The sequence below is a fragment of the Drosophila yakuba genome, chromosome 2L (genome assembly GCF_016746365.2).
Source record: "Drosophila yakuba strain Tai18E2 chromosome 2L, Prin_Dyak_Tai18E2_2.1, whole genome shotgun sequence".
Taxonomy (NCBI): Eukaryota; Metazoa; Arthropoda; class Insecta; order Diptera; family Drosophilidae; genus Drosophila; species Drosophila yakuba.
In genome coordinates this window covers 93,478-120,684 of record NC_052527.2, presented here as the reverse complement: position 1 = coordinate 120,684, position 27,207 = coordinate 93,478, and the positions used below count along the sequence as shown (strand labels likewise).

At 39.6% G+C, this 27,207-nt stretch overlaps 3 protein-coding genes across 23 annotated transcripts in view; 1 reads left to right on the top strand and 2 right to left on the bottom strand.

The window, feature by feature from the left end:
- Positions 1 to 26: 26 nt before the first annotated feature.
- LOC6526245 (galectin-4) lies at positions 27 to 4,840 on the bottom strand. Of its 5 annotated transcripts, none has more exons than XM_015197875.3 (3): positions 4,303 to 4,840; positions 1,264 to 1,379; positions 27 to 1,195 (listed from the first exon to the last, which is right to left on the bottom strand). In XM_015197875.3, exons 1-3 carry the CDS (start codon positions 4,378 to 4,380, stop codon positions 175 to 177), a joined length of 1,215 nt encoding a protein of 404 aa, XP_015053361.1. In that variant the 5' UTR covers positions 4,381 to 4,840; the 3' UTR covers positions 27 to 174. The 5 variants fall into 5 exon arrangements, with proteins under 5 accessions (XP_015053361.1, XP_002087369.1, XP_015053363.1 ...); XM_002087333.4 differs by lacking the exon at positions 4,303 to 4,840 and adding an exon at positions 3,403 to 3,774; XM_015197877.3 differs by lacking the exon at positions 4,303 to 4,840 and adding an exon at positions 2,469 to 2,869.
- LOC6526244 (mucin-5AC) overlaps positions 3,784 to 27,207 on the top strand; it is a 42,071-nt gene continuing 18,647 nt past the window's right edge. For 5 of the 16 annotated variants that reach the window (XM_039371258.2, XM_039371260.2, XM_039371259.2 and 2 more), the window contains exons 1-2: positions 16,716 to 16,812; positions 17,839 to 17,940. In XM_039371258.2, the coding sequence (XP_039227192.1) occupies positions 17,871 to 17,940 (70 nt within the window). In that variant the 5' untranslated portion in view covers positions 16,716 to 16,812; positions 17,839 to 17,870. Of the gene's footprint in view, positions 3,914 to 10,669; positions 10,908 to 16,714; positions 16,813 to 16,835; positions 17,055 to 17,838; positions 17,941 to 27,207 lie in introns of those variants that run through there. The other 11 variants (XM_039371254.2, XM_039371268.2, XM_039371263.2 and 8 more) reach the window with 8 other exon arrangements.
- Positions 5,608 to 10,030, bottom strand: LOC6526248. 2 transcript variants are annotated; one of them, XM_015197873.2, is made up of 5 exons: positions 9,556 to 10,030; positions 9,299 to 9,492; positions 9,031 to 9,162; positions 6,530 to 8,973; positions 5,608 to 6,472 (listed from the first exon to the last, which is right to left on the bottom strand). In XM_015197873.2, exons 2-5 carry the CDS (start codon positions 9,434 to 9,436, stop codon positions 6,187 to 6,189), a joined length of 3,000 nt encoding a protein of 999 aa, XP_015053359.1. In that variant the 5' UTR covers positions 9,437 to 9,492; positions 9,556 to 10,030; the 3' UTR covers positions 5,608 to 6,186. The 2 variants fall into 2 exon arrangements, with proteins under 2 accessions (XP_015053359.1, XP_002087368.1); XM_002087332.3 differs by having other exon boundaries at positions 9,299 to 10,030.

Genomic DNA, 27,207 nt, shown 5'->3' with positions numbered 1-27,207 from the left:
TGCGTTCAATTAAATAAATATACATGTCTAGGTAAGAATAATGAAAATCGCATAATTTTATTTGTTAACATAAATTTTCTATAACTAAAAACACGAGTGTATCACTTTTTTATTGTCGCTCAATTACTAAAAAAAACCTGACCAAAGATAAATTGAATTCTTCAGAAACAGCTACTACTCACTAGAGTACATTGGATTCTGATAGACTCGGACATTTTTGCCCTTAATCAGGTGATTTTTTTCCAGCGTTACATTCCAAAGTTTAACATCTCCTTGTATGTAGACGGTGTCAACCACCGCTGGGCTAACCTTATATTTAAAATCAGTCATAAACTGCCGATTGACATACACCTCAAAAGATGTCTTGGTACAAACTATGGCTAAACAAAAAGACCGACCAGGTCGAAAGTTTGTATCAAACTCCGAACGCTCCTCTTGTGCCCAAGCTCCATTAAGCCAGGCATTTCTGCACACCACCGCCTTTCCAATAGCGCCGCTGCTCGCTTTTGAAAAACGTGGGTTTAGGTGGAATGCTATTATTGGATGTGGCCAAATGTCCTGCCCTTGTTGCAGGTTAATGTAAAAAGAGTGTGGAAGCAATCGCACTCGCCCTTCAATTTTTAGGCATCGACCTTCGACCAACGAATTTGGTGGCAGTGCTCCATAATAAGGCAAGGATAGACCAAGATCACCAGAACTGAGGTTACTCTTTGGCGAACTGTCCGACTGTGTGTTCGGGGCGCTAATAAGGCACCACTCATGAGGTATTTTAATAGTCTCCTCAACGCTGGCGTCAATTTCATTAATCTCATCATCTATGTGAAGCTCAATGTTTTTAGCTTCCGACTGCGGTAACCGTTGAGGATACTTTAAGACCAAAGATCGCTTCATTTCCACGTTACTAACATCTCCTTTCACTTCCAGAATGCGGACATCTTCATAGGGGATTCGATGAGTGTACTCTGCAAAGTGTTGTCCGTTTACCGATATCATGTAGCATGCCTCAGTAACTAGCACTTGGATAGAAAACTCCTCGCCCCGACTCAGAAGAAACGGCAATGCCGAGGACACTTCCTCGCTTCCCCAAATGTCCTGTACTTTGGTGTTGCGAACAATATAGTTTTGTGGCAACCGTGGATTGATGTGGAGCGCCACATCTCGCGAATCATTCTTATAAACAAGATTGATGGAGAACCTGAAAAGAATGAGGAACAGTTTAAAAAATAAATCACAAAACCTTGGTCACTTAATATATGTACATACCTCTCGCAGTTTACTGAAAGATTTCCGGTTACGGTGAAACTAATCCCTTCGCTCAGTTTCCCAATTTGATCGTTGCTATATTTTGGCAAAGCATCTGCATATTCGTAAAATGAGGCCTAGAATGTGAATTTTATAAGCAAAATATTACTTTATATTACAACTAAAACAGTTTTTCATCTCTCGAGTTCAAGGTTAGTGGTAAAAGGCACTGTTCGGATCAAAATATGGGAAAATTGGCGCACCTACCATAAGAACACTTGTAACTTCTTAAGGACAATCAAAAAACTAGTTGCTTACATACTATATAAAAGCCATCACTATAAACTTCTGGTTTTTTCACATTTTCAAGTATAAAATCGTTCGTCAATATTTTCAATGCTTGCTTACCTCATTCAAACCTCCCTTTTTCGCCTTGGGACAACAGCACATTATTTTCTTACACAAAACCCTAAGACACATTTTAAGTCCTGATTTTGAAACAGGAATGGAAAAAACTATAAAATAAAATATTCGTCTAATTCAAATGATGAAGTGATTTAATTTCAATGCATTTGTGTATAAGCACTAAGGTATGAATCAACATCGTCCTTGCTCGTTAGGTGTTTCACCGCACAATGAACAAACAAAAAGTCACTGTTACTTAAATACTGCGCATGTAAATAATATACTTTTAGTGCCTTAGCTTTCTCAGTCCTTAAAAGAATCCCTAAGGAATTAATATTCAAATGTTATTTAACAAAATGGTTTGGTTGCTAGATATTCATTTGTTATTATTGTTCCTCCCGTTTCGCGAATTACTCGCTTGAAGAGCATTGAAGCTACGGCGCTATGACTACGCCAAAAGCTCTTCGTACTCGACATATAAAATCGACGATTTATGTATATATGTATGTACACAGACCGCGAACAGATGAACAAATAAATAGCGAGTAAGCGCCTGAATTGGTTCGTGTTGGGAGCTTATCGCTTAAAAAAAGAATAATTCAACTTTAAGTAACTACGGGGAGTTGTTATGGCTGAATTCACTTAACGTGACTAAGAGCTAAATAAACCGATGCTAGAAGCCACCCTGTCAGACCGCGACTGTGCCGAGCAGCTGTTGAGAGCTCCCCCAGAACGCGAATAAGAGAATTACTGGGGAGCACGCTAAATGTCAAAACAAAGACGGAAAAAGAGAAGAGCATTTGTGCATGATGTGTACGAACTTTTAATTCTGTTCCATCCACCACCTCGATATCGCTGATGCAATCCAAAGGCAAGAGTCTTGTGCTCTCCGCTTGCAAAAATCTCTTGTGCACTTCTGTTGTATCGTCAAAGGCATCCATATTTTGGACAAAGTCTGCACCCGCCTCAATGGCTGCAAAATCTTGGTCTGCCTTCCGATGCATTGATGTTGAAGGCGTTTTGCCGCAGAGCACCTGACACAGATCGACGAGTTGTGTAAACAGCTCTTGGAACACTGGCGCCATGATACAGAAGAGCTTTAAAAACACATTGCACTGGCGCCACCAATCTCAGTGTATAAATTTGTTTTAGGAATACAGTGGCACTGCCCTAGAAAGCGAATTTTAAGCCGCAGTTAAGCCACTGCATAGGCTGTTAGCTTTAGGCTGGAGCTACAAACCACATATGCTTTAATAAAACAGTGACACCACTATACAAAAATCATTTAAACATTAGTGAAGCCACTAAACCCATCTAATTTAAAAAAAACAGTGGCGGCACTATACTCACATTAAAGCCGCAGTGGCACCACTATACAAAAATCATTTTACACAACAGTGATGCCATTTCAACATCCCATTTAAACTTGTAGTGGAGCCACTATACTCAAAACATCTAATATCGCTGTAGAGCGTAGTGGCGATAGTTTTGTATATAGCGGAAGGTGGGGCAAGAGCTAAGGAAGTAGTGCTAATAGCCACTTTGTCAGACTGCGACTGTGCGGAACAGCTGTTAAGAGCTCCACCAGAACGCGAATAAGGGAATTACTGGGGAGCACGCTAAATGTCAAAAGACGGAAAAAGAGAAAAGCATGTGTACATAATGTGTACAAGCACATGTACATACGTACATACACTTTAAGCACAACCACCAAGCGCCACTTATAAATTGCGCTCAAGTTTCTAGATTACGCACTTTTAATTCTGTTCCATCCACCACCTCGATGTCGCTGATGCAATCCAAAGGCAAGACTCTTGTGCTCTCCGCTTGCAAAAATCTCTTGTGCACTTTTGTGGTATCGTCAAAGGCATCCATATTTTGGACAATGTCTGCACCCGCCTCAATGGCTGCAAAATCTATGTCTGCCTTCCGATGCATTGGATCACAGTTATTCCAGGCCTGACGCAACCAGAATTCGCGACAATGAATTCGAAACTGTTGCAAGCGCCGCTTGTTGCGATAATAGTTTAAACTACGCTCGATATTGAAGGCGTTTTGCCACAGAGCATCTGACAGATCGACGAGTTCGCGAACCGAGTGGCAGACCAGGAGTATTATTGCCGTCATACTGACTAAGCAAAGTTGGGGTTACCGATTTTACCCGATGCACATGCGGTTCTGAGCAAGCAGCTTATACGCTCTCTCGCTCTTTAGGTGGAATTCAGCGCGCTTAGATGTACGAGATGTTTTCTGACGGAATATATATGTAGGTACATATGTATGTATGTCTCTGGCACCAAATTACGTGTGCCTTTAGCGGGGGTTTGTGCGCGGACTGTTTGATTTTATGTCTGACCGGCCTGACCGGGGCCACCTATAGCTCAATACCTTTTATCAACCCCGAAAATTGTAGCTTTCGGATTCTGATAACTTTGTTTGCCTACGCATATAAATTTAGCTATGCGTGGGTGCCTATACATATACACATCAAGAAACTTTCCTAGTATCTATGTGCATACATATATCTACATATTCTCTCTATATGTATTAGTACAGGCGTTGTCTGTCATATTAGATAGCGGTCGTGGGGCTTTTTGCTACTCTTGATGTACCGTTAAGTTGACGATCCAAAACAATTAGTATCGACAAACTTACATCGTCATTTTTGAACCTCTGATAGGTTTCATCCTGGCCACAATTTTGTGTTCCACAGCAACAGGTCATTTGAACCATTGAATCAAGTTGATCTCTAAGCACTCAAAAACGTCGATTTAGTTAATTAAAAACTGAAAAATGATCCGTTACCAATCCCTTATTAGACCTTGTTTAACGTTACAAGTTGGATGCTGATAATTAAATAAAACAATTGTTTATTGAAGTAAAATTTCCTTCATTCATAAAATTACAAGGTCCGTTTCACGTAAACATATGTCTGTACATATTTTGTTTTGCTCGACTACAACAACCGCCACACGTCGCGAAGCTTTTCAAACTGATATTTTGCTTTGCACATTATCATTCTCTGAATCAGGCATCAGACCTTGCATTGTGTGCTTCGTAAAATAAATGTACATATGTACAGAAATATGTATGTACATACACTTGTAGGTGTATAATTTATGACAAAAGCCTTATAATTGTTTTTGCTCAGACTAAGCAAAAGTGTTAGAAATAAAATTAAGTATATCAAGTTGGAACATTATTTGATTAAAAATAATAAATTGTCCGGCTGTTCCTATGACATGTATATCACATCCAATTTATTTAAAGCCGAAATTGTATATTGTTACAAACTTGATGTAAACCAAATTATAACGCTTTATGATCAAAATTTACGAGGCTAGGGTTTTTTCCATTAGTTAGGTATAAATAAGTTATACTTTTCCTTTATCATATAGCTTTATATGGCGGAAGTAATCAAAATTAAAAAAAAAACAAGAGAGAACGCTGTAGTCGAGTTCCCTAACTATCCGATACCCGTTACTCAGCTAGCAAAGAGAAATTTCAACACTGACCGTTTTTACGGGTTTGTGGGCGTGGCAAAAAGATTTTTGGCAAATCGAGAAAAAATTTACAGAAACTAACAAAAATGTAAAAAAAAATATCGAAACATTTTTCAAAAGTGTGGGCGTGGCAGTTTTGGTGGTTTGTGGGCGTAAGGGTGGGCGTGCAAAAAGTTTTTCTGCAGATCAATAGATAATTACAATACTAATAAGAAAATGAAAAAATATCTAAACATTTTACAAAAGTGTATGTGTGGCAGTATTCTAGCTTTTAAAGTTCCTGAGATCTCGACGTTCATACTGACGGACATGGCCAGATCTACTCGGCTATTGATCCTGTTCAAGAATAAATATTTATTCATTATCGTCGAAAACGCTTTCTTCTGCCTGTTACATACTTTTCAACGAATCTAGTATACCCTTTTACTCTACGAATAACATTTATAATAAAGACTTCGTTGTTTTTGATCATAAGGTGCCGTTTTTGTTTAAATATATAAATTTAATTACTGCCGAAGCTAGAATTCCTTCTGGTTTGGATCTAAAATAAGTTTGTCGACTATTCAATCCAGATGACGTTTATTTACAATATTTATAATTATTTTTCATTAACGTAATTATTAAAAACAAAATTGTAAACTCAAACTAAGAAAATACAGCTGAGATTAAAGACTGCCTGTAATCAAAAACTTAACCATTAAAATATCTTCCGTTTTGCGTTCTAAAGGCATATTCTGAATTTTGTGTTAACGGAACGAAGCGCTGGATAATTTATCGAGGTACATACAAATTGTTTGATCCAAAACTGTTACTTTAAATAGTTGTACTATTCTTTACTCATTTTCGCTTGTAAACTCCAGCATTTGCTTTTTATAATGTTAAAACAACTAAAATAGTTTTCAAATCGGAGTGTACATTGTACACAAATACATTTGAATCTTAAAGGGACTTAAAATATGTATTTGATCTTTTCCAAAAATATAACCACATATTTTATACGTGAAAGGAAAACCGATTCCTTGCGGTAAAGCATATCTCAGCGCTGTCGTGTTGAACGTGTACCCATGGCATGGTGTGATTTAGAAGTTGGTCCTTTATAATACTTTGATAACGTTTTGCTAGTACGGGTCGGTCGGGTGTTGCTGCTGCCCCGTTCTGGTCTTTCCATGTCTGTCTTTAGTGGCAAGTCATCGTCTTCATCCCATCTAGGGTTTTGTTTTTCTTCATCGTCAAAATCTTCGACGGTAGCATCCATCTTTAATTTACGGCCACGGCGGTTTCGTGAGGATGAAGAACTAACATCAGTGCGCTCCGACTTATCCCTAAAAATTTGGTAAAAATTTAATAAAAAAGTCTGTATAAAGAAATTTACAACTCACTCTTTAACGGGAATCGTGTTTTCTTCTCCAGCTTTTATTCCACGATTCAGCAGGGCAAGCTCACGCTCGGCAATGGCTTTCTTATGCTCATCTGCCGATTCCGCTGCGCTAAGCTTGGTCGTGGAATCGGCCAGTTGTTTCACAGGTTCTTCATGATTGCCTCGCTTCAGCTGCTGCTGTTGCTCCTGGGCCTGCTTTATAGAGCGCTTTAGCGCACTTCTGAGGGTGTCGCGGGAGTTTTCAGGCGGTAAATCCTTTCCCAACTGAGAAAGACCGATCGCCTCCAAAAGCTTTTGTCCGAGCGCAGCTTTGACTTCCGACTTCCGAGCGGATACCGAGCCTGCTTTGCTATCATCAGTATCGTCACTAGCTCCATTGTCCGGGGCTGGCTCACACACTTCGGCATTTCCTTTCGCATTAATGGCTTTGGCCTTAGGATCGCAAATGGCTTCCGAGACGGTACTTGTGGGTGCCTGTGTCATCTGACCCGAAGTTTCTTTTCTGGCAGTTGCCACACTTGTAATTTTCTTTGATTGTCTAGATAAAATCTGTTTTGTACTGGGACTTATTTCTTTAGAATTCTTCAAATCAGGGGATCCGCTGTTATCGAGCAGTATAACTTCAGATGGTTCTGATGTACGGATGTCTGTTTTGCGCCTTTTAGACTGCGTAGAGCTGTAGTCATCCTCAATGTATTTCACATCCTGCTGATCGACTTCCAGATGCGGTTGGGGATCGACCAGTACAATATCTTCCAAATTATCTACACTGTCAGAACCAATACAACTCTGACGATTATTTCGCTGGTCTTTTGTTTCTTGTTGTTGCTGTTTAAGGAGCGAGATAAGCGTCTCATTTAGAGCGTCGGCCGGATTCGATCCGAACTGCGAAAAAAGCATAGAGTTCATATTCGATAGTTCGTTGCTAACATAAGCTGCTTTTGAAGCGGATACCGAAATTATGGGGCGCGTCTTGTCAACAGCAAGTAAATCAGGGGCACGCATTTTTCGCTGATGTCGTTTGACCGTTGGAACGCTAACCGCCTTTTTGTGACGTAGCGGCTGCGGTTCCTGCTCCGTGGGACTTGACGGTACTAATTGAACCGACGTTTCTGGAGGCAGTTTATAAGGCATTGCACTGGATAAGTCAGTCAGCTTAAGTACATCTTTAGTCGCCTGCGATGAAGTGCTTGTAGAAGCGGACGCGATAACAGAGGAAAGTGGATGCTGATCCTGTTGCTGAACCACAGGCACCATTGGGGCCAAATATGGACCCAGAAGTTGTGTGAGATCTGTGTCTTGAAGAAGGTTGGTGTCCGACATAATAACAGCGAACTTTGAACTCTTTAAGCGGGACATTTGCTCATCGCAGTTTTCTGCTGTCACCGGCCATTTTAGTGCCTTGAGAATGAGCATCAACAAGTCTGGATCCCTAATAACGCTTCCCAGGAATATTGCATCAGTGAGGCTTTTCACATTGGGCATTGACGTTGACGGCGCTAAAACATGCGAATCAACCGATATAGTTAAATCGAGTGTGTTTGGCTTTGTCTTCGTTTGACTTTGGACAATTTTCTTCAGTTTTGGCGGAGCTGTTTGAAGAAATAGTTCTTCATCCTCCCTCTTCTTTTTTGGCGCCGCAAAGATCATGTGCTCTGGCAGTGCTTCCTCCACGGAAGGTTCACCCCCATATTGGGGCACTAGTGTAGTTGTAACCAGTGGTCTGACATCCTCAATAGGATTTCGATTCTGCGCACACTTAAGCAATGAAACCTGTCCGGTACGCATGGCTTTAATGTTGTTTAATGTATTTTTAAGATTTCTACTTTTCTGCTGAAACAAATTACTGTCCTTGGATTGCCTTCCTGCACTGCTAGCATTTAAAGAAATATCAACGGAAGCTTTGACGGTATTTCTGGTACCGGTCAGGTTGCTATTTCCGGGATTGTCCTCTGTTTGGACTTCAGGTATATTGCCCGTAATACGCCCATGCGTCTGGATAAAATTTATTACTCCTGTCGGCGATAGTTTTGTCTCTGGACTCCTCATTGCGTTGGAACCCAATGATTCTGTATTTAGGGGCACCAAAGACGGAAGATACTGCATAGTCCGCTGAGCGATAGACAGTGGGGCCGATCCATACCTAGTATCCACAAAAACGCTGTTGCGGCGCCCCGTTTCCATATTGTTTTTTACTGCTCCAGATGGTTTGCTTAGAGAAGAGGACGAGGATGGTGCAGCCAAGAGGTTTTCGCCGGTTTTTAGGGTCAGCTCCTGGGAACTGGCCGGTTGAGGATTCGGTGCGGTGTTTCTGGACTCCGGCGCCCGGGTCAGCAAAATGGGCCGGAATTCATCGGTTTCCGCTTGGACTTGTTCGCTTCGGTGGGGAATTTGGGTGGCTGGAACGCTCAGCCGTGCAGCAGCGGCTTCCCTCGCATTCTTAGGCTACAATTTTTAATAAATTGTGAACTTAATGATTTGAAGTGTAATATATCAGTTTACCAGTGTACTAAGGAGAAAGTCCCGAAACACGAGCTGAGTATGTTTCGCTATATTTGAAAGCGACGCTGTTGCCTCGACTTGGCGGTAACAAGATTTGCAGAGCACTTTTGGCAGAGGATCTTCTTCAGCAACCTAAAAAGAAATAGATTTGTTCAATGTGAAGTCTTGTTTATTGTCGGGCGGTTGAGAATGTCGGGCGCTCTTGTTTCAATACTTGTACATTAAATTTGTCGCAGCGCCATGCGGAAGATCCTTTCTGTTTACTTACATTTAGGTAAAGGTGTCGCGATATTTTATCCTTCAGTCCCTGTGTTTTAAAAATAAACACACTCTCGACCACGGAATTCGTTTTGCTCTTCGTGTTGGCTGCGCAAATGCGGCACAAGTGCTCAAATTGAGCATCCATGTTCCGACTTTCGATGCGCCTTCTATTCCCTAACTTAAAGCTTCAAGCACAACATGCTGACGGCAAACAACAGAAACGATTTTTAAAAATCTCCCAGGGGTACGGTGTAATAAGCTCACTTTAGTTAACGCCGAATTTAGACACACACACTATCGATTGCAATGCAGCTCGCCTTGCCCACTACTTCGTTTTCATAAATTTTTACACTTGCAATTTAAGAAAGTCGTCGCGCGGTCACTGAGAGCGTGCAAAACAAATGGCAGAATGAAAAACAAATAATAACAAACTGTAAATGTATTGATCATTGAAAGCGGAGAGCGCAAGTCCGCAGCGGAGAGAGAGCACAAGAGAGAGAGAGAAACAGAAGCAGATCTTTGCTTTCTTCTTTTTACGTTGTTCGCAATCGCAATGCTATGTTTTTATGGAAAATTGTATTTTTCCTTTAATTCTTTGTTTGAAAGTTTTGCAGGTTTGTTTTAGTCACAACGAACGTTTCGGAATTACGACCAGGAGCAGAACAGTAGTTTTGTCACTTGATATAGACTTTAGCCACAACGATTTCACCAGCACTTGCGTTGCGCCGAGAAAACGAAACAAAACTGAGCGAAATAAATGTTGCTGCCGTTTGCCATTACACTCACCACCCACCCATACTAATGCATTTCCGCACGCACACAGTTGCGTGCTGACGGCTTACAGTACTCTTTCTCTGCTCTTGCCTCTCCTACGTTGTTCGTACCGCCGCCGATGGTGTGCGTGCTCCCTGACTGTTGCTTGTATTAAACACTTACACGACTTTTGTTTCTATTTTTCGAGTGCTGGTGCATGTGTGTGAGGGCTTGATGTCCGTCTGTTTCATGGCGCACAGCCAGTTTTCCGCTCTATCCATGTGGCCTCAATGGCGTAAATGTAGTCGGCTGGTTTTTCTTTCCACAAGGTTTTTTGAGACCGGGTACATTGGGTCTATAAAAATTCAGTTGCCGGCAATTGCATTTTTATAAGCTTGCATAAAGTATTATAACTTCTCTTATTGAAATACGTACATATGTATTTGTTTACATATGTATAAATATTTCCGCACGTAAAGTAAAAACGACATGCTTGCTTATAAACTGTTCGTGCGCCTTTATTTACCTAACTTAAAAGTAATGAGCACCAAGCAGTCGATTCCTCTGAATAAAGCTCTCTCCTTATACTAAAACTAGTTGGCGTTCCTTTTGATAGTGTCCGTTGTTTTCCGTGTACGTGCTTTAGAGCTTGTGCCTCTGATCTTTCTTTCTTTGCATTTCTGCTGTTTCCCTGCGTTATTGTGATTCATTTATTTCGATGTATGTGTACTTTTACGCCAAAACGTGGCCATAGGAAAAAATTAGTCCGGTTTTACTGTCGTTTATATTTCAAACGAAAATCAAGCGAAATACTGCCTTTGTATTAGCAAACAGGCCGTTGTGAGCGTACTGGAACTTGTTCGGTAAGTTGAGAAAACAGTGTCTTCATTTTAATGTAAAACAAATAAGTAGGCAAACTTTTTGAATTTTCTTGAAATTCAAAGTATGCAGAATAGAGGGTTTTTAGACGAATTCCGAATACGCAGTCATGTTTATGTATACATACACATGTGTACATATGTACACTGGCACTAAAATAACAGCAATATAAAATAGACTTTGTGTGATGGCATGTTACTTTAAAATGTTTGTAAATTAACTAGTGATCAGTTTTACTTTTAAATACAACATGTATATATTTATTATACTGGCTATGCAACGTTTTTTAACATGATTATAAAACATGTTTTTTTATGGACATACATATATGTACATACGTATGTATGTGCTACATATGAATATTCCTTGGGTTTATATGCATCCGTTCGCCAAAAGGTATGCAAGCAATTCCGGTATAAAATGGTATTGGCGCACACGCAGGACCGTCATTTTTGAAACATATTTAATCACATAAATATGTATCCCAAATTTATAATTTTCATTTGTGTTGTAACTTTAAAACTGGTTTAAACTTATTTTTTACCAAATGAGTGGTATAAAGGATTTGAAACACTCATTCCAATTAAACCATGCATTCGGGGAAGGAGCCACACTAACTAAGTAAAAAAGAATGTAAATAAAACGCGTCCCTCCTTAGGGCTACATTTCTGTCATATCACGAGGGTGTTTTTGGCCTTTCTGTGCACCTTTGCGGAGAGTAAATTTATTTCAGTCAAAAGTTTGGGTCATTTGCCTCCAGATATAATGAATTTATATTTTTGATCAGTATCAACAGCAGAGTGCATATAGCCGTATTCGTCTGTCCTTCAGTCCGACGGTCACAAGATAGTTGCTCAGTTTTAAAGCTAGATATAAAGAAACTTTTGAACAAGTCTTAAAGGCAGTTTATAACTCGGAACGGGCCAGATCGAGCCACTATATCATATGGCTGCCCTAGGAATAATTGAAAGAACCCATCAGGTATTATATAATTTCATCCCTTTTTTCATCTTTTTCAAATTTTACCATGTTGTATATATTGTATCTAATTTATTTGATTACATTACTTAAACTTTAAAAATTATTCGTCATGATGGACGTTTTAGGAGAAAAGAAAGTGTACTTTTAGGCTGACAGATTCAATGCAATGCTGATATACATTTAATACATCAGTAACCAAACCAATTCAAATTCGCGATAGTATGTTAAGCCTTACTTATGAAAAAAAATTTTAAATTATCACTCACCTTATGATAGTCAACAAAAAGATACCTTATGCTAAGAATCCGTAACAGTAAAAATATCAGTAATAAGGTGTTCTCTAATACCTTCCTATACCTAAAAAGTATTTTTTGGTCTGTCTGCTATTTGACTTTATTCATAACCAGCAATGGGTTCAGACAGCAAAATACGTTACCCTAGTCTGTGTGAAGTTGTGGCATACACATTTTGACAGCCGTCGAGTTGTAGACCGAGTTCTTGCAAGCGCTGAACTCATTGCATTGAATGCTAGACCTGAATGTTGGGTGCAGATACATTTTGCATTGTGCAAAACATTTTGTATTGGCCGGTAGCTGCCAACGCTCCGCTCCAAATTTTGAAGGAAATTGGAAAAGGATTGGTCCGACAGAGGCCACACCTTTGGTAAAGTTGTGAAGTCAATGTTGGATTGTCATAATGCATCATCAATTTAAAAATTAACTCAAAACAATTGCTCGCTTTTTGATAGGATCACAAATCTTTAATGTGGCACACGGGAGGCACTTACACATTGGCTTGTTTGGGTGGGGCAGAGGATGGGCACTCCTTTTTGTTTTAAAGAACGCGGAATGTGGATACTTAACTTAATTAACAGTTGAACCGCTAGTTAGCTTATTTAAATATAAATACCATAAAATTAAAATATTAAACTTCACTTTTAAACTTTTGAGTACTAATACTTTTAGTACTCATACTAATACTTTACTTTTTGAGTACCTAATTTGGCCAAAAAAGACTTTATACCCAGCACGAGTACAATTATGTTTGTATCTACTGTGAGGCCCGATTGCAAATCAGTAAGCTTGGCCATCAGCCTTTGGTGGCTGCTGGTCTAATCTTGCTTTCCAAGTTTTGTTGTGGATCGTGTACTGCCTTTGCCTGCCTTTTGCTGGGCTGTTGCTATTTTCACGAATTCGCCCCAAATGTTGCACACCAACGTATTGGGCTGGTGGGTCTGGTTGCATTCTTATTGACCCGGCTGGGGCTCAGGCAAAGTTACACACATCAAATTCATTATAAGATGTATGGAACGCACTAGTTTCCCATAAGAACATTTTGAGACAACGAATAGTAATGGATTTTGTGACGTCTCGATTATAAAGTTTCGGGTTATAGAAAAAGGGATTGAGTTTGATTTAAAAGGCCTTAAAGGTTCTGTATGCACCAAACAAAGAAAAATTCGCATACTGTAAGAGTTTTAGAATGCAGAGCAAAAATTTTATAGTTGTAGGTGGGCAGAGTTGACTGTGGTGTAATACTGTGCTCGCCTTATTCCGATTCGTTATAGTCAGAAATACCGACTCGACGCTTTTGTAATGCATTAATAGTCAAGGCAGCTTTCGTGTTGTGTGCATTTGGAAAGCAAAGCAAATTGGCCAGAGGCACCCTTAACCCGGATGACTTTCCTCTGCCCATGCTTCAAAACCTTCCATCTAAATTAGGTACTTCACGAACTTGAACTGGTTGGACCACTGGATGTACAGGAGAGGGTAACGAGGGCGTGTAACGCTATTTATTCGAGACGTCGCCCTTGCATATAGAAGGAAGTAAGTGCCACTGCATATTGAAGGATGTTCTGCCAAGTACCGGTTATACACAGCTCTTCCGCATTGCAACGGCCTCGGCGAATCGCAATCCTCCCAAGCTTAGGCAATAAGAGGCCTTATAGTTCCCCGTTGGCGAAACGGCCTTGGGGTAATAAGCTTTTGCTTGCTGAAATTATAAAAGTAGCACCGCTGCGGCTGCAAGGTGTTGTGAAGTACTGCTACAGTTTCAAATCCGGTTTATTCAACTTACAATGCTGTTCGTTGTTTCTTAACTTTGAGCTACAAGTGTGACAATATTATTAAATAAACCACAAAACCGGCTTTGTACAAATCGGCTGATATGAAAACTAATACGAACTCATTTCTTAATAGGTAAAGCATATCTCATGACTTTTTGTAATTATTTTCATTAAGTAATTAAGCTGTAGAGAAATTAATCAATTATTAAACGAGTATCAAGACTAGCACGGTTTAATTGTTAGGAGCTTAAAAAGTCAACGCATAATATGTATCCAAAAATTTATGAAATAGTTTAATAGTTTATCGTTAATTGCAGAAATCAATTCTTTAATTATCAGCCACATCAAACAGAACAAAATTAAAAGTCAATCCGATCTTAGCAAAAACGTAAGGCGAGTCTCCGCGCCAAATCATGCTAAAATAAAACAACTTGCTTCCAACTAAGGCGTGGCCCGCGGTTCCGGTAATAGCAGCCTGACGGCTGTTCTACTCGCCACCATTTACGCTGCGCTTGATCTGTACAATACGATTGCTTAAAGTACCACGCCCCTTCTCTTCAGTTCCTACCCCAAACGTTGGAGAACGGGAAGGTCAAGCTATTACCAACAAGCTAAGCTGCCTTTTGTAGTCTTTGTAAATTAGAAGGGTCTAGTAGTTATTAGTAAGTTTAATACTAAGTGTCCCGAATTCTGGATTTCGTTTTCCTAAAACTGAATTCCTAATAGGTTCGAAACTTATTGATATGTTTTTAATGCTAAAGAGCTTAACAAATTGTTGATAAAAGTAAATCTAATCATTTTGATTCGCAGGTGTGACTGCAAACTTGTCCATTTTCGTTATAATTGAAACATACATAATTAATTTTTATATCATTAGAAAGGCAAACTCTATACGTTGCCCAAAAGTGGACGCATTTAACACATAATACTTTCAAAATGCTTACCTCAAGACACAAAAAAAGATTGTGCACGAAGGAATTTCATGACAATCGAACGGATTTTGCTTATCATTGAGTTAGAGGCTGGAATAAATTGGACTACAAGTAGGCAAAGTGGAATTGTATGAGCAAGGGCAAGTCGATTAATGTAGTCTGGCATGTCCCAAACACCTAAGACAAAAATTGCTATACACAAAAAGTCACCAAGAGATATGCGTTTGAAAATGATACTAATGATGAACAGGTCTCCGCAGTGTTTACAATTTACAGGCAGTTTACATTTTTGATTTGTCACTCACTTCATTAATAAGTTTAATGCGCTAAATTTCGTAAAAATATATGATTTAATTAAGTTTTTACGGGAATGACTTTTTCAATTAACGGAACCATTGTATTTTTTCTTTTTCATTTATTAATCAAGACTTAAGCACAATGTTCAAATATTTCAAGTATACCAAAAAATGAAGGCTCTGACCGATTCGAATTGCATGTGTAAGCAAAGATACGTGTTTACTTGTGGGCTAACCACTTTATTGAAAACACAATAGCCAAGTTTTGAGGGCCAACAAATTGGCAGTCATTTTCGACTAAGCTTTTTTCTAACTGAATCAACTTGCAGGAAGTCCATGTGTGCTAACCGTTGATCATATTTGGACAGGTTTCATATATATATATATATAAAAGGAGTTTGCCAACCGCCTGTGTCACGGTTAGTTACGGTTACTGAGTCATAGGCCATTCCATTTTATCAGCTATTACCGAGAAAAAGAATTTGCTTCACCTTAGCAATACGAATTTATGAATTTGATCATAAGGGCCTTAAATAACTCGAACCGGCTAAACTATAAAAATTATATAACTTCTTAAACAAAGTAAGAAATATTCAACGGCACAATACGCTTCGCTCTCCACTCTCATAAAAAATCGTGTGAAACACAATCCAGCCAAGAAAAAAAAATTAATAAATAAAAAATTAGATTAATTCGCATGCTTTGCTCAAACCATCAGGTTGAATCGCCGTTCACCAGAACCCCTTTACTTCAGCTGCTGTTTACAGCTTTTGCTTGGCTTTGGTTGGCTGCTTTGGCCTAGTTCTTGGTTGTTGCCGTGTTTCCAAGTCGGTTTTACTTTCAATTCTATGGCTCGGAATTGCCCACGTTGGACAATAGCCAGAGTAAAGCTATGTGTGGGGCATGGCAATTGAATTTATCAAGGGCAATTTAGCTGGAAGGTATTAATTTTAAAAGTGATTGAGAGGTCTTCCTTCGATCCCATGAATTAAGTCCAAGCCCATGTTGAAGTTGTAGGCATTCTTTAATTCAAGCACCGTAATCTACTATACAAGCGATCAAAAAACCTGCTGCCTAAAATAAAATGTAGCGAAAAAGGTAACAATATTTCACAATCGCCTTGGTAAATAGTTTCCCAGCCAGGCCGCCTTTGTTGGTCAGAGGGTGGATATTGTTGGAGTTTCAACAATCAACAAAGCCCGCTCGTAGACGGTTTGAAAATGATCGTGGGCTGTGAATGAAATTCTCAGCGAAATACTGGAATTCAGTAAGAATATAGGTCTGCTCTACATTTTTGATAACTGGTATAAGAAAAACGTAGCCACTGCAACAGCAAAAGCGTTACGTTTACTCTTACTTTCAAAAGCTTAAGAGATACAAACGTGCCCGAGCGGGTGCAACAACAACTCAGTCAATAACAGTCTGTTATTGTAAAGTAACAGTCGGGTCTAAGCGTGGCTGAGACCAAGCTTGGCCCAAAAGCCTGGCTTCGAAACATGGTTGGCTGGCTGGCTGAGCTTGCCGAGACTTGAGACTCGAGTGTCGAGACACTCACTCTGCACAGTCGCGCTGTATAGTTGCTTCGATTAGGACGTGTGGTTCGCTTAAGCGCACGGTAAGCAGAGACGCCGAGGGTCACCCGAACTCCCGAACTTGTCAGACGGTCTAACTGATTGCATTAAGCCACCGCCAATTTTGGGGCACTTAATTGCCTGTTGATTTGGTAAACGCGTTGAAATAAAATCTAAGACCTCCTTTAACTGAACATTGCAATCGGCCGAAAATATAACATTTGTAGAAAGCAGCTTCAACTGCATTTTGCAGTTTAGCCGAAGAGCTCAAGCGTGTGTGTCGGTGGTAAGCTAACTTTGCGTTAAAAAGAAAGTTTTCGCTGAATATATGTACAAGCATCAACAAACAAAATAAAAACGTGCAAGTTTTGTTTTATTTTGTTGCGCATTTTCCTCTCCGCGCTCCAGACTAGCTCCAATATGGAGGTGTCCGCGAATACCGTACGGGAAATCTAAATCAAACGCCGATCTTCAATTCGATCTCTTTGCATTTTGGTCCAGCAATCTTTTCCATGGAAACTACAAAACAAACGGCGGTCACTGCAGAGTCTCACGTGAAAAACTAAAAACTGAAAAACCGAACTAAAAACCGCTTGCCAAAAAGCAATGGAGAAAAACTAAGTGTTGTAATCTGTAAACGTGTGTGTGAGCTATGCATCGTCGCGTTGGCTAAAGCCAAACGAAAGCTCGAATAATAGGGGCAGAAACTAAATCTGCTTGCAACAATACAAACACGTCCTAACAAAGTGTAGTCACAGCCACAAAGCCGCAGTCGCGGAATAAACCAGACACACCATTAACAAAATTGTAACACAAGGCTCAAAAAATCTAAATTGAAAAATTGCGACACTGCCTTCTTAGTTATTTAGCAATTGTATTCAACAAAACAGAGGTTTTCTCAACGGCAACTGCCTCCGTCACTGGTGCGGTGGTTGCTGCAGTTCAGTTCCCCCACGTCCCGCGCTCCCAACCGCTTTTTTTTATCCGTCAAGCGCGGGTATTGGTATTTTAAATTCTGTGAACTAACCCCAAAACGAAACTGAACCAACCACATCAAGAAAAATTTACAGTTACAGTTACGACGACGCGCCATACCTGCAATATGAAGTATTCAACAGGTCGACGAAACATTCTGTGCCTGCTGGGATTGTGCCTTCTGCTTTTAAAAACAGGTGAGTAATGCCCACTTGAGTGGAGAACACTCTGTTTGCTATACAAATGCAGGCAAAAACTTTAAAGAGCATGGGTTCAGGCAAAAGGGCTTTAACACTCTACCCACTAGTCCTAGAAGAGTTGGTACTTAACCAGACCTTAAGACAACCAGATTGAGGGATTTGCACAAGAATTATTTTGCCTTTAATTCGCTTATTACCAAAGAGGAAAGTATTCAAGTTAAGTAGTTTCGTGATTAATGCAGCTAAAATTTAGTAGAGTGTACTATATATGTATGCCTTGCCAAAAGTATGCTTTATTGCCTTGATCTTTTCTGAGTATATAGGCCCACATGTCCCAACTGCTGTCGTTCTTTTAAAACAAAGAGCCAACTAAATTTTACATGAATCCTACGGCGCTTTTTAAAAATTAGTTTGTTTGCTTGCTTCACTATGAATTTTGTCTTACCTCAATCAGATTCGGGACTTTGTGATGGAAATATGATGTTCCGCAAATAAAGGAAAACTTGTTTTGGACTCTGTTCCGGCTGCCTTGTTCGATCATACAATAGTCTAATGTCAAATTCAATCACCGTTGAAGAAGTCAAACCACCAGCTGTTAGGCACTTGTGTTGAGATCTATTGTCGCTACTCCGGCTAAAAGTTAAACGAGTTTCTTGCCATGTCCAAAAATTTTTATTTATTTTAAGCTACTCATAAAGCGGCGAAATATGTTAAGATATATACAAAGTAAGCGTATTTACATTAGAGGATAGCTAATTGGGTATGTAGCTAAATACATAGTCTGATCAACTGCTCTATTTACCAGCGAACAATAACATAATCAAACATTTCGACCATAACAAGCCTTACCGTGTCCAACTATTGGTCAGCTGGGCCGTCTACTCAACATACTGCTGGGTAGTGGTAATGGTAATGGAATTATGTAAGTTATGCCAATCAGCCAGCAGCCAACCAACCAGCTTATGACACAGATATTAATTGCATACAGCTCGCTGACTCGAATGAATAGGTTCGCTAAGTGAGTGAGTGTATCGGTGTAACCGAGCAAATGTGGCTATAATAACTGTTAATAATTTTCAAAACAGTTGACTTAATTGTTTATCCATTTTTTATGAATCATATGTATGCAAAATTTGACAAAAGAAAATGGAAACTACAAAAAAGAAAAAAAACTAGATTACGTTGTAAGGATTGACACCAAAAACATTACAAAAATATCTTTTTATTAAAAAAAATGTAAATTCACAATTTTTTGAACCTACATAAACACCTATTGGTCTACTTAATGTTTACACACTGTTCCATGTGGGACTGCATTTTTATACTCTTGCAGAGAGTATTTTAATTTCAGTCAGAAGTTTGCAAAACTTCTTCATACCGTCCGTCCGTTTTTACACAAAGTGGTCTGTCAGTTTTCAAGCTATCTGCTATACCGCATCATCCGTTGATACTTCCAAGAATATACATACAATATTCTTTATATAAGCACAATTGTGTCCTCTGACTGAAGTCAATGTATCCTCCGCAAGGGTATAAAGACTCTTGCATGACTTGGTTTAGGAATAGTGGCAACACTTTCCATTTTGATGAACTCTGTCAATCTACATTTTGGAGTGTTTTTTAAGCCAAGCGAAAATACGTTTGGGTAAAACCTCAGATATGCCGCCACGGAAATATTTTCATGCGTAATTGCGAGAAAATGTTCACCGTAAGTGTTGAAGCATTTAATGTGCTACTGGTTTAATGCGAAAGTCGATGGCTGAAAGAAAAAGGTACGCGGCGGACGAGGCCAATGGCGAAAGTTGAACATTTGCAAGAACATTTGTTTAAGCGTGTGTTTAATGAATACTGTAATAAAGGGGGTCCAATCATAATTCAGTTTCAATGCCAGTTAGACCATTAGTATGGTGATCACGCCTCGACCTAATCATTTCGTCTCTTTTTAGCCGTTTATTACCGCAGGCAGTGTCAATGCTTACCGTGCGAAAGTTTTGGCGCACGCGGAAGATCGTCATTAAATTACTTGGCTAGGTCTTTGACTGTAACCTGAACACTTTATACGAGCATGTACGAGCACTGGCATGGCGCAACTTTGTTTTGCATGCACAACAGTGCACTTTCGCTTTTAAGCAGTATTCCAACGAGTCTGAGGCAAGCTTGAATAAATTTGCGCACAGCAATGGTAATCCCTGGATGTCGAAAGGCTCCAGATAATTTGCGTTGAATTGGACGTTGAAATTGTTGTCGGCACAGTACGAGGAGTACCAAGAGACCACCAAACGGCAAACACCCAACTTCTCCTAACTTCTGCGCTTGCCTTACAAGCTTATTGTTAATGGTGCTGCTCACCTTGAAATGCAAACGCATTACAGTTGAAAATTATATTTGCTACGAATGGGCAATCTATTAAAACATTGCGTTAACCCGACGACGTCCATATCCGCAGCCCATGTAAATAGGGCTCTTGACGTCTCTATGCACCGTATCGTGAAATTAAATGGGGCTCAACGCAGCTGCTCCACTTAACACTCTTACACCTACTTTATTACGACAAGGTAACTCTCTTTTTCCACTGATCTTATATTTGTTTTTTTTCGGTTACACCCGGGTTTTTTTTAATATAATTACTGAAATAGTTTATTAGCTTCTGCTTGTCGAAGCTTGCTTTCTTTCTCGTTATGATTGTTTTTGGAGTGCTTAAACTTCGACTCGCGCAAAGTTTCCATAATTTGTATTAATATTTCACTGATACTTTAAGAATTTTTGATCGATATTTCCTAAGCCCCTGGTGACATGCCTCGACCTTATTGACTTGTTCTAAAGAACTCAATGGTGATTGTTTTGCTTGGCGATCGATGGTCCGGCACAAGGTTTGCTTATGTCAGTTGTGGCTTTTTCATTGTCTCCTTTGTGGGTATAAACTGGATTTTGCAGATGTTGAATGCAACGACCTTGACGCGATTGCCGTTGGGGATTCCGTTTTCGTTGATGTGTTTTGAGTTTGTTTCGTAGACCACGGCTTGGTAAATTTAAGTCGGAATTAAGGCTAAAGGCTCCCAAGGGCAAACTGCACCAGGTCAGCTGCTCTTCTCTGTTTAACACTCGGAGACGCAACTTCTTCATTTATCATATACTTTGCGGCACCGCAAAATGCTGCGCTGTTCACCTTTCACTTTCACCAGCCCCAATAAGACTCCAATGCGTAGTGTGTTCGCTATATTAACGGTTGACGGGCTCATAGTGACAAGATGTTGGTCGCTACGGTGCGATTATGTGAGCCTATCGATTAGCGTTGCCCAACGATTGCATAATCACACTCATCTGTGTCGTTAGAGCATCATTAAGTGCTCGGCTTCAAAGGTAATACTTTGCAGGAGAGTTGAACCCATTACGGACATTTCTGTGAAACTAGAGCTGTAAAAGATAAAGCGAATGGCTGCGATTTTTATTCGACTCCCGCGAGAGCAGTGCATTTTAATTTCGTCCTCGCATTGTGTATAATTTTGAGTGGTAGATAGGTAAACACAAAACGCACTATTTGCCAGGTATTTTCGTTTTGTGTGAATTTTGTCTCCTTGGCGAATTTTACTCTCGCGTACCACGGCTCAATGCACCGCTTTTAGCAAACTCGCCACACCACCATTTCAATTTTTTCAATGTCACTTAGCAGCCACTTGAAGAAAGCAACAGGTTTTTTATACGTATAAAACGGATAGTTTGATGACATTTTTTGGAAAAGTTTGTTTTTTGATTTCAAGTAAAATTCAATTATAGATGGGTTGGTACGGCTACCAGGGGCAAAGCTCTGCTCAATACAGCTCTGATGGAGTATTTTGCACTTTAGCTAGCAAACGATAAATTACATGATAAAGTCAATGAACTATATTTCACCCGCCTGAGAGAGTTATATCCACTCAACTACTTCTTCTACGGACACAAATTCAAATTCTATAAGGTCCAATTAAATCAGCTTCAACTACTTTTCTAGAGGCAGCGCCAATTGTTTTACAAAAAGTTGACATTTAAGCCGCAATCGGCTAATTTGCATGGTCACGCTGCCGTCACCCATGAGCTGCTGCACTCGCAATTGCGCAGGGTGTGGTCCAGTAAGCCCCATATAGCGTGGGAAAACGTTTCTCTACGAGTAACGGCTATAAAAAATATGTAACAAATTATTAAATTTTAAGTGTTTCAATATGAACTGCAGTTGGTTTTTTGAATGTATATTAAAAATATTAGGCGATCATCCGTCTAGGGCATAAGAATCGTAACTTACACGAAAATGCCATAAATTTATTATGACCCTGCCCAAAGGCGTTGCATAAATAGCAAGACGACATCGCGTAGGACTTGATAACAAAGTACTTCATTCCCAGCTATTTTTTCCATGCCCGACAGGCTATGCGGATTGGAAACTGTGTGCTGTGTACAGCCCTGCCTTGTATTTTATGAGATGTTTTTGGTCTGATTGCGTGCGAGCAATATTTCTTTGGTCTCCGAAGTGACAGCGTTATGTCCTGGTACTCCACAGCAAGCACGAGGCGCATAATTTATTTATGTGACACCGATAACCTATGTATACGCTTTGTCTACACCTAAGAACTAACAATGACATGTTTGGGCTGATGTGGGCTATACTTCAATCTGCATTTAAGAAAACTATAATTTTATTCTCTGGTTTATTATTTACTTAGTTGGGTTTTGCCTGATAGCTTTTTAGTGACTAATGAAAGCGAATAAGCCTTGAATTCTGTTGTCTGATCGTAACGAAAAACACACGAACGATTAAATCTTTTACAAAGCGGTATAGCCAGGTACCGAATATTAAATTCGCATAATTTATCGGAGGTTAACTTTAAAGCTGGTGGATAGAATCAATCGAGAAAACCGGATAGAAATATCCCATAATTTAAGTATATGCTAAAAAAGAACTTACGTCGGATCATCGAAAATTCCCAATAAAGGCAGCAGGTGATGTGTACAAATGAAACAAAGTAAGCGGTTCCCCAAAGACGATAGATTAATATGCGTCATCTAATCAACATTTGTGTTGACGATCAGAAGAAAAGCCACACTAACATATCACATCCTTCAGCACACATAAGTTTGGTAGGCTTAAATATTTGTTGATATATTTTATATATGTGGCTCTTAAAATTCCTTTTTTAATTTCTTCAAGATTTTCGTGTTTATTTTTTCTTTCGTTTTGATTATTTGTGGCTTGACTTTGACTCATGGCTATATAATCATTGCCTTCACAGTGTTTGTACTGCCAATTAGACATCTTGATTAAAAGCAGTTAATTAAGCTTTGTCGTACCGAACGCGAACGCACGCAGACTCAACTGCCTCACAACACGCAGAGACCACAATTTATTAGGTTAATGTCTTTTGTAGGAGCTCCCCCGGTTGCAATGCTATTTAGATCTAAACATATCGGAGCACTTATCTTGAATTCTTAGGCTTTTAAGGTTTCCTTGTCGTGTATGTTCCTCCGAGAACTCTTCTTTAAAAAAAATACAAATAATATTTATTGTTTGATTGCAACTACTAAAAGCGTTTTCGGATTTTTAAGGCCCTAGCAGTTAAGCAAATGATACTTTCCTCCTCAGTGTCATGGCCACCAGCATTTACCATCTCGTAACATCGCCATCGCACCCAGTCACCAGGTGCTGTTAAAATGCCACTTTATCGCTTTGCCTGTTTTCGCTTTTCAATATTTGTTCGTTTTCCGTGCATGTTTGTTGCTAGTATATGTACTAGTGATGCAGCTTTTACTGACTACTTTTTCCTTCCCAATGGTTCAAGTTCAACGACATGGAGTAGCCGAAACATTTAACCAGCTGTATCCCAGAAGGGAATATGTTAGAGATTGTAGCATTTAAATACTAGGACTCTTATTAACTCCGTCCAAAAAAACAAAGTTGGTATGATTGATCCACATTTTAATAGTTAAATGAATGTAAATAATAAATTTAGGAATGCAATCGTTTTTTAGATTTATATTTACCCTTTGGCTGCAAGAGGTGAAGGTCATCTGAAGCTGTTAGCGAAAATTTTTTGTGCTGACACAGCACTAATGTAAATCATCGTGGATCGGCTGTTCGTCAGATTCATTCGCTTTTTGTTTCTCTCAACTGTTGGTCGGATTAATATTTTTAATTAAAGTACATAGTGGCAGTTCACCCTCAGTAGCATAAGCAGCTGAACAAGCCCTGCACAAGCCGAGACAAGTGCTCTGCTCATTACCATATTTAGCCGTTGAATGAAGACCTAGCCTTGGCATCGTTTCGTCACAAAAAGAGAACCTAGTCTCGCTCCCAGCTACCAAAACACAGATAGAATCGAGAACAATCACCAAAGAATACATGAAACGAGAACTTTTAAGCCACGATCTGACTGAGGGATATGTTTCCTTTTACCAACTATATTTATATACGCCTGCAGCATATAGTTGGTAAAGTTGGTGCAGCGAAGGTGAGCAAAAATAATGGCATTTAGACAGACAGCTTAGTCTTGTTGGCAAGTACTCGGTGGAAAAGAGCAATGCAGCTGCAGCTGGCTGTGAACTGTTTTAACGACATTGTAGAGACCTGGTTTTAATTGGTTCGCATTATTTGTAAACCACCAGCCAGTTATAATAAGTTAGATAGAGCGGGCACTCCCTCAAGCTTCTTACTTAGCTATGCTTCGGAGCATACACGTTAAGCTTTAACTCACTGCACCGCCTTGCAAGCAATTGATTATAGGTATGTCTCAATTCAGCAAATTTGCCATAATCAAATAGAATTCCAATTGAAGCTGCATGTTTTAGTGTTGCTGCTAGGAAAAATGTTGAGTCGACTCGAACATCTTGATTTATATACCCTTGCATTAATTATGTATGTAAAAAACTGCTGTTTATCGAATAAAAGCGGTTTGCGATAAAAGGAAGATTATGTACAATATGGATTTTTTTCTAAGTTTAAAAAAGTTCAAGATTAAGTTATTAGTTTTAGTAGAAACGGATTGACGGATATAGCTACATCGGACTGAAATCTATTTACCCACTGTATTCATTGAAATCACAATAGTCGAAGGCAGATTTGTAAGTAAAATAAGAATAAAAAACTGGAAAATCCAATCTGATGAACTTAATTATTTCCAGCTCCATTTGATTTTATTAGCCAGACGTAATTCTACTCGACTCGACATTGTTCTTTTTTGCTGCTATAATTGTTTGCGTTGTCTAAAAAAGCGTATTTCATTGTATTGTTTGGCTAAGCCCAGACCAGATCAGACGCCGACGCAGGTCTGCATAGAAACTATAATGGCTATAGCTTTTTATTCATAAGCTGCACATAGGCGGTTGTTCGGTTCTCTTGCGCAACAAGCAGTCGCGAAGCTGCCATTTATAGACCGCAGCAGCTGGCAGACACGCCAGGGCGTTAAGTGACCCTGAATTAGTTTCTAGCTCGAGTTTTAAGCACTGATGTAGTATTGTAATTGTGGCTTGTACTTTTCGTTTTATAGCCAAATAGTCTTAAATGCATCGTAATACAGACCGTAAATTGCTGCAAATCTATTTAAATGCTATGCTACAAATCATGGAAGGAAGGCAAATTCCGATAGGTTGTCGAAGTTATGCTGCTGAAGGTATTGTATATTTTTTCGTACTGAGCCCGAAAAGTCTTTAGCTTTTGGGGCACACCCAAAATATGCCTAGACCAGACCACCACAAAGGCCGACAAAACGCTCACTTTTAGATTGTAATCTGAAGTCACCAGCTTAGGAATACTGTCATTGCATTTGTATTTGGCACAAGCAATTGCTGTGTCTGCGTTCTGTTGCTATAATTTGTTAATCAAATTAACCTTGTTTTAATCAGAGCATAATTTATGTGAAAATATAGGACAATGTATATATATAGAATATAGAGCATATTCAAAATAAAAATAAAAAAACACCTTTGATCTAAACCTAAATCGGTGAATAGATATTTGTGGGGGCTTTAAAAACTGATCGTATTCAGCAACTACTTCTCGTTAGCAAAACGTCTTGGCCCCAATGTTCCAGCATGGGATGGGCTGGACAAGGCTGGGTGTGGCAAATTCATTTGTTTTCCACACCGGAGGCCTTCGAGTGGTGGCCTTTTCTTTGCTATATATTAACTGAGGGGCTAGGAAAATTCAAAAGCTGACGGGTATCTTATAGTCGAGGAAATAGACTATAGCGTTCTTTCTTGTTTCAATTTTGAATGCATGAAAAACTGTTTTTATTTCTTAAAAGAGCACATGGAGGTTTCCATGAGAAATGCCGCTGCAAACAATGTGCTTGCTATATCAGAGACCAGAGGCAAGAGTTCCCAGCTTTAAGCTGTCGGGTGCGGACCGAGTTTTCGACCGTGCGAATTTGAAGTTACTTATACCCTGGAACTGAGGTTCGGGAATGTTAATAGAAACTGTAATATCGTGCAGTGAGTGTACTGCTCACGGTTGCAATAAGAGCCCCACCAACTGCCTGGCCATGTGCTTACATCAGTTTGCACCAAATCGCACAGCAGACATCGATTAATGCCTGGTGTTCGACTGTATTTATTTTAATACCAAAAAGCCTGGAGATCCAGGTTTTAAGACTGAATGCACCGGCCTAGCGAACGACTATGCCCACGCACTCTTTGAGCAGTCAGTTAAGTGTAGCAGCATTCAGGAAGAAATCTCGCAGTGGGTCCCAGACACATGTGCTTTTGTGCCGCAGACACATGTGCCGAATATGCACTACCTATTTTTTGGTGAACACGAACTGGCCAATCTTTAGCTGCGTGCTCTCCTAGCCGATTCGCTCGGGATTTAATTATGTCTTGGGTCTTGGAAATTCACCTCAGTTCTTCCAGTGGAGAGGAAAACTGTGTCTGCAGCGGGTGTTTTCCGGGTGAACTGAATTACAAATAAATAAAGAAGCCTAAAACTCAACACAACCCGTCCTATCAAATCGTTATTAGGAGGCATTATTCACTTTCAGTGCATCACGCCAATGCCGGCATGACAAAAAAACTGCAGCCCACAAAGGCAGCGTGTAGCAATGTAAAATTTGGCATCGTCCTCTCGGTTCAATTGTTTGAAAGCTAAAAATGCATATTAGCTATACAGTTATTTTTAAATTGCTTGTGAAAAGCGGAAGCGTCGAACAATAAGCGGAACTCTTCGCCCCATCTGAAAAGTTGAAACTGCGCTGTTCGCCTTGGTTTCAAGAAGCTCGGCAATGTACTGACTATCAGACATTACCA

Coding starts and splice junctions, on each gene's coding strand:
- LOC6526248 (XM_002087332.3), bottom strand. CDS start 9,436: ATGGATGCTCAATTTGAGCACTTGTGCCGCATTTGCGCAGCCAACACG. Junction 9,163..9,298: donor CGCGACACCTTTACCTAAAT/GTAAGTAAACAG, acceptor ATTTCTTTTTAG/GTTGCTGAAGAAGATCCTCT. Junction 8,974..9,030: donor ACTTTCTCCTTAGTACACTG/GTAAACTGATAT, acceptor TAAAAATTGTAG/CCTAAGAATGCGAGGGAAGC.
- LOC6526245 (XM_002087333.4), bottom strand. CDS start 3,774: ATGACGGCAATAATACTCCTGGTCTGCCACTCGGTTCGCGAACTCGTC. Junction 1,380..3,402: donor TGGATGGAACAGAATTAAAA/GTGCGTAATCTA, acceptor TTCACATTCTAG/GCCTCATTTTACGAATATGC. Junction 1,196..1,263: donor CTTTCAGTAAACTGCGAGAG/GTATGTACATAT, acceptor CATTCTTTTCAG/GTTCTCCATCAATCTTGTTT.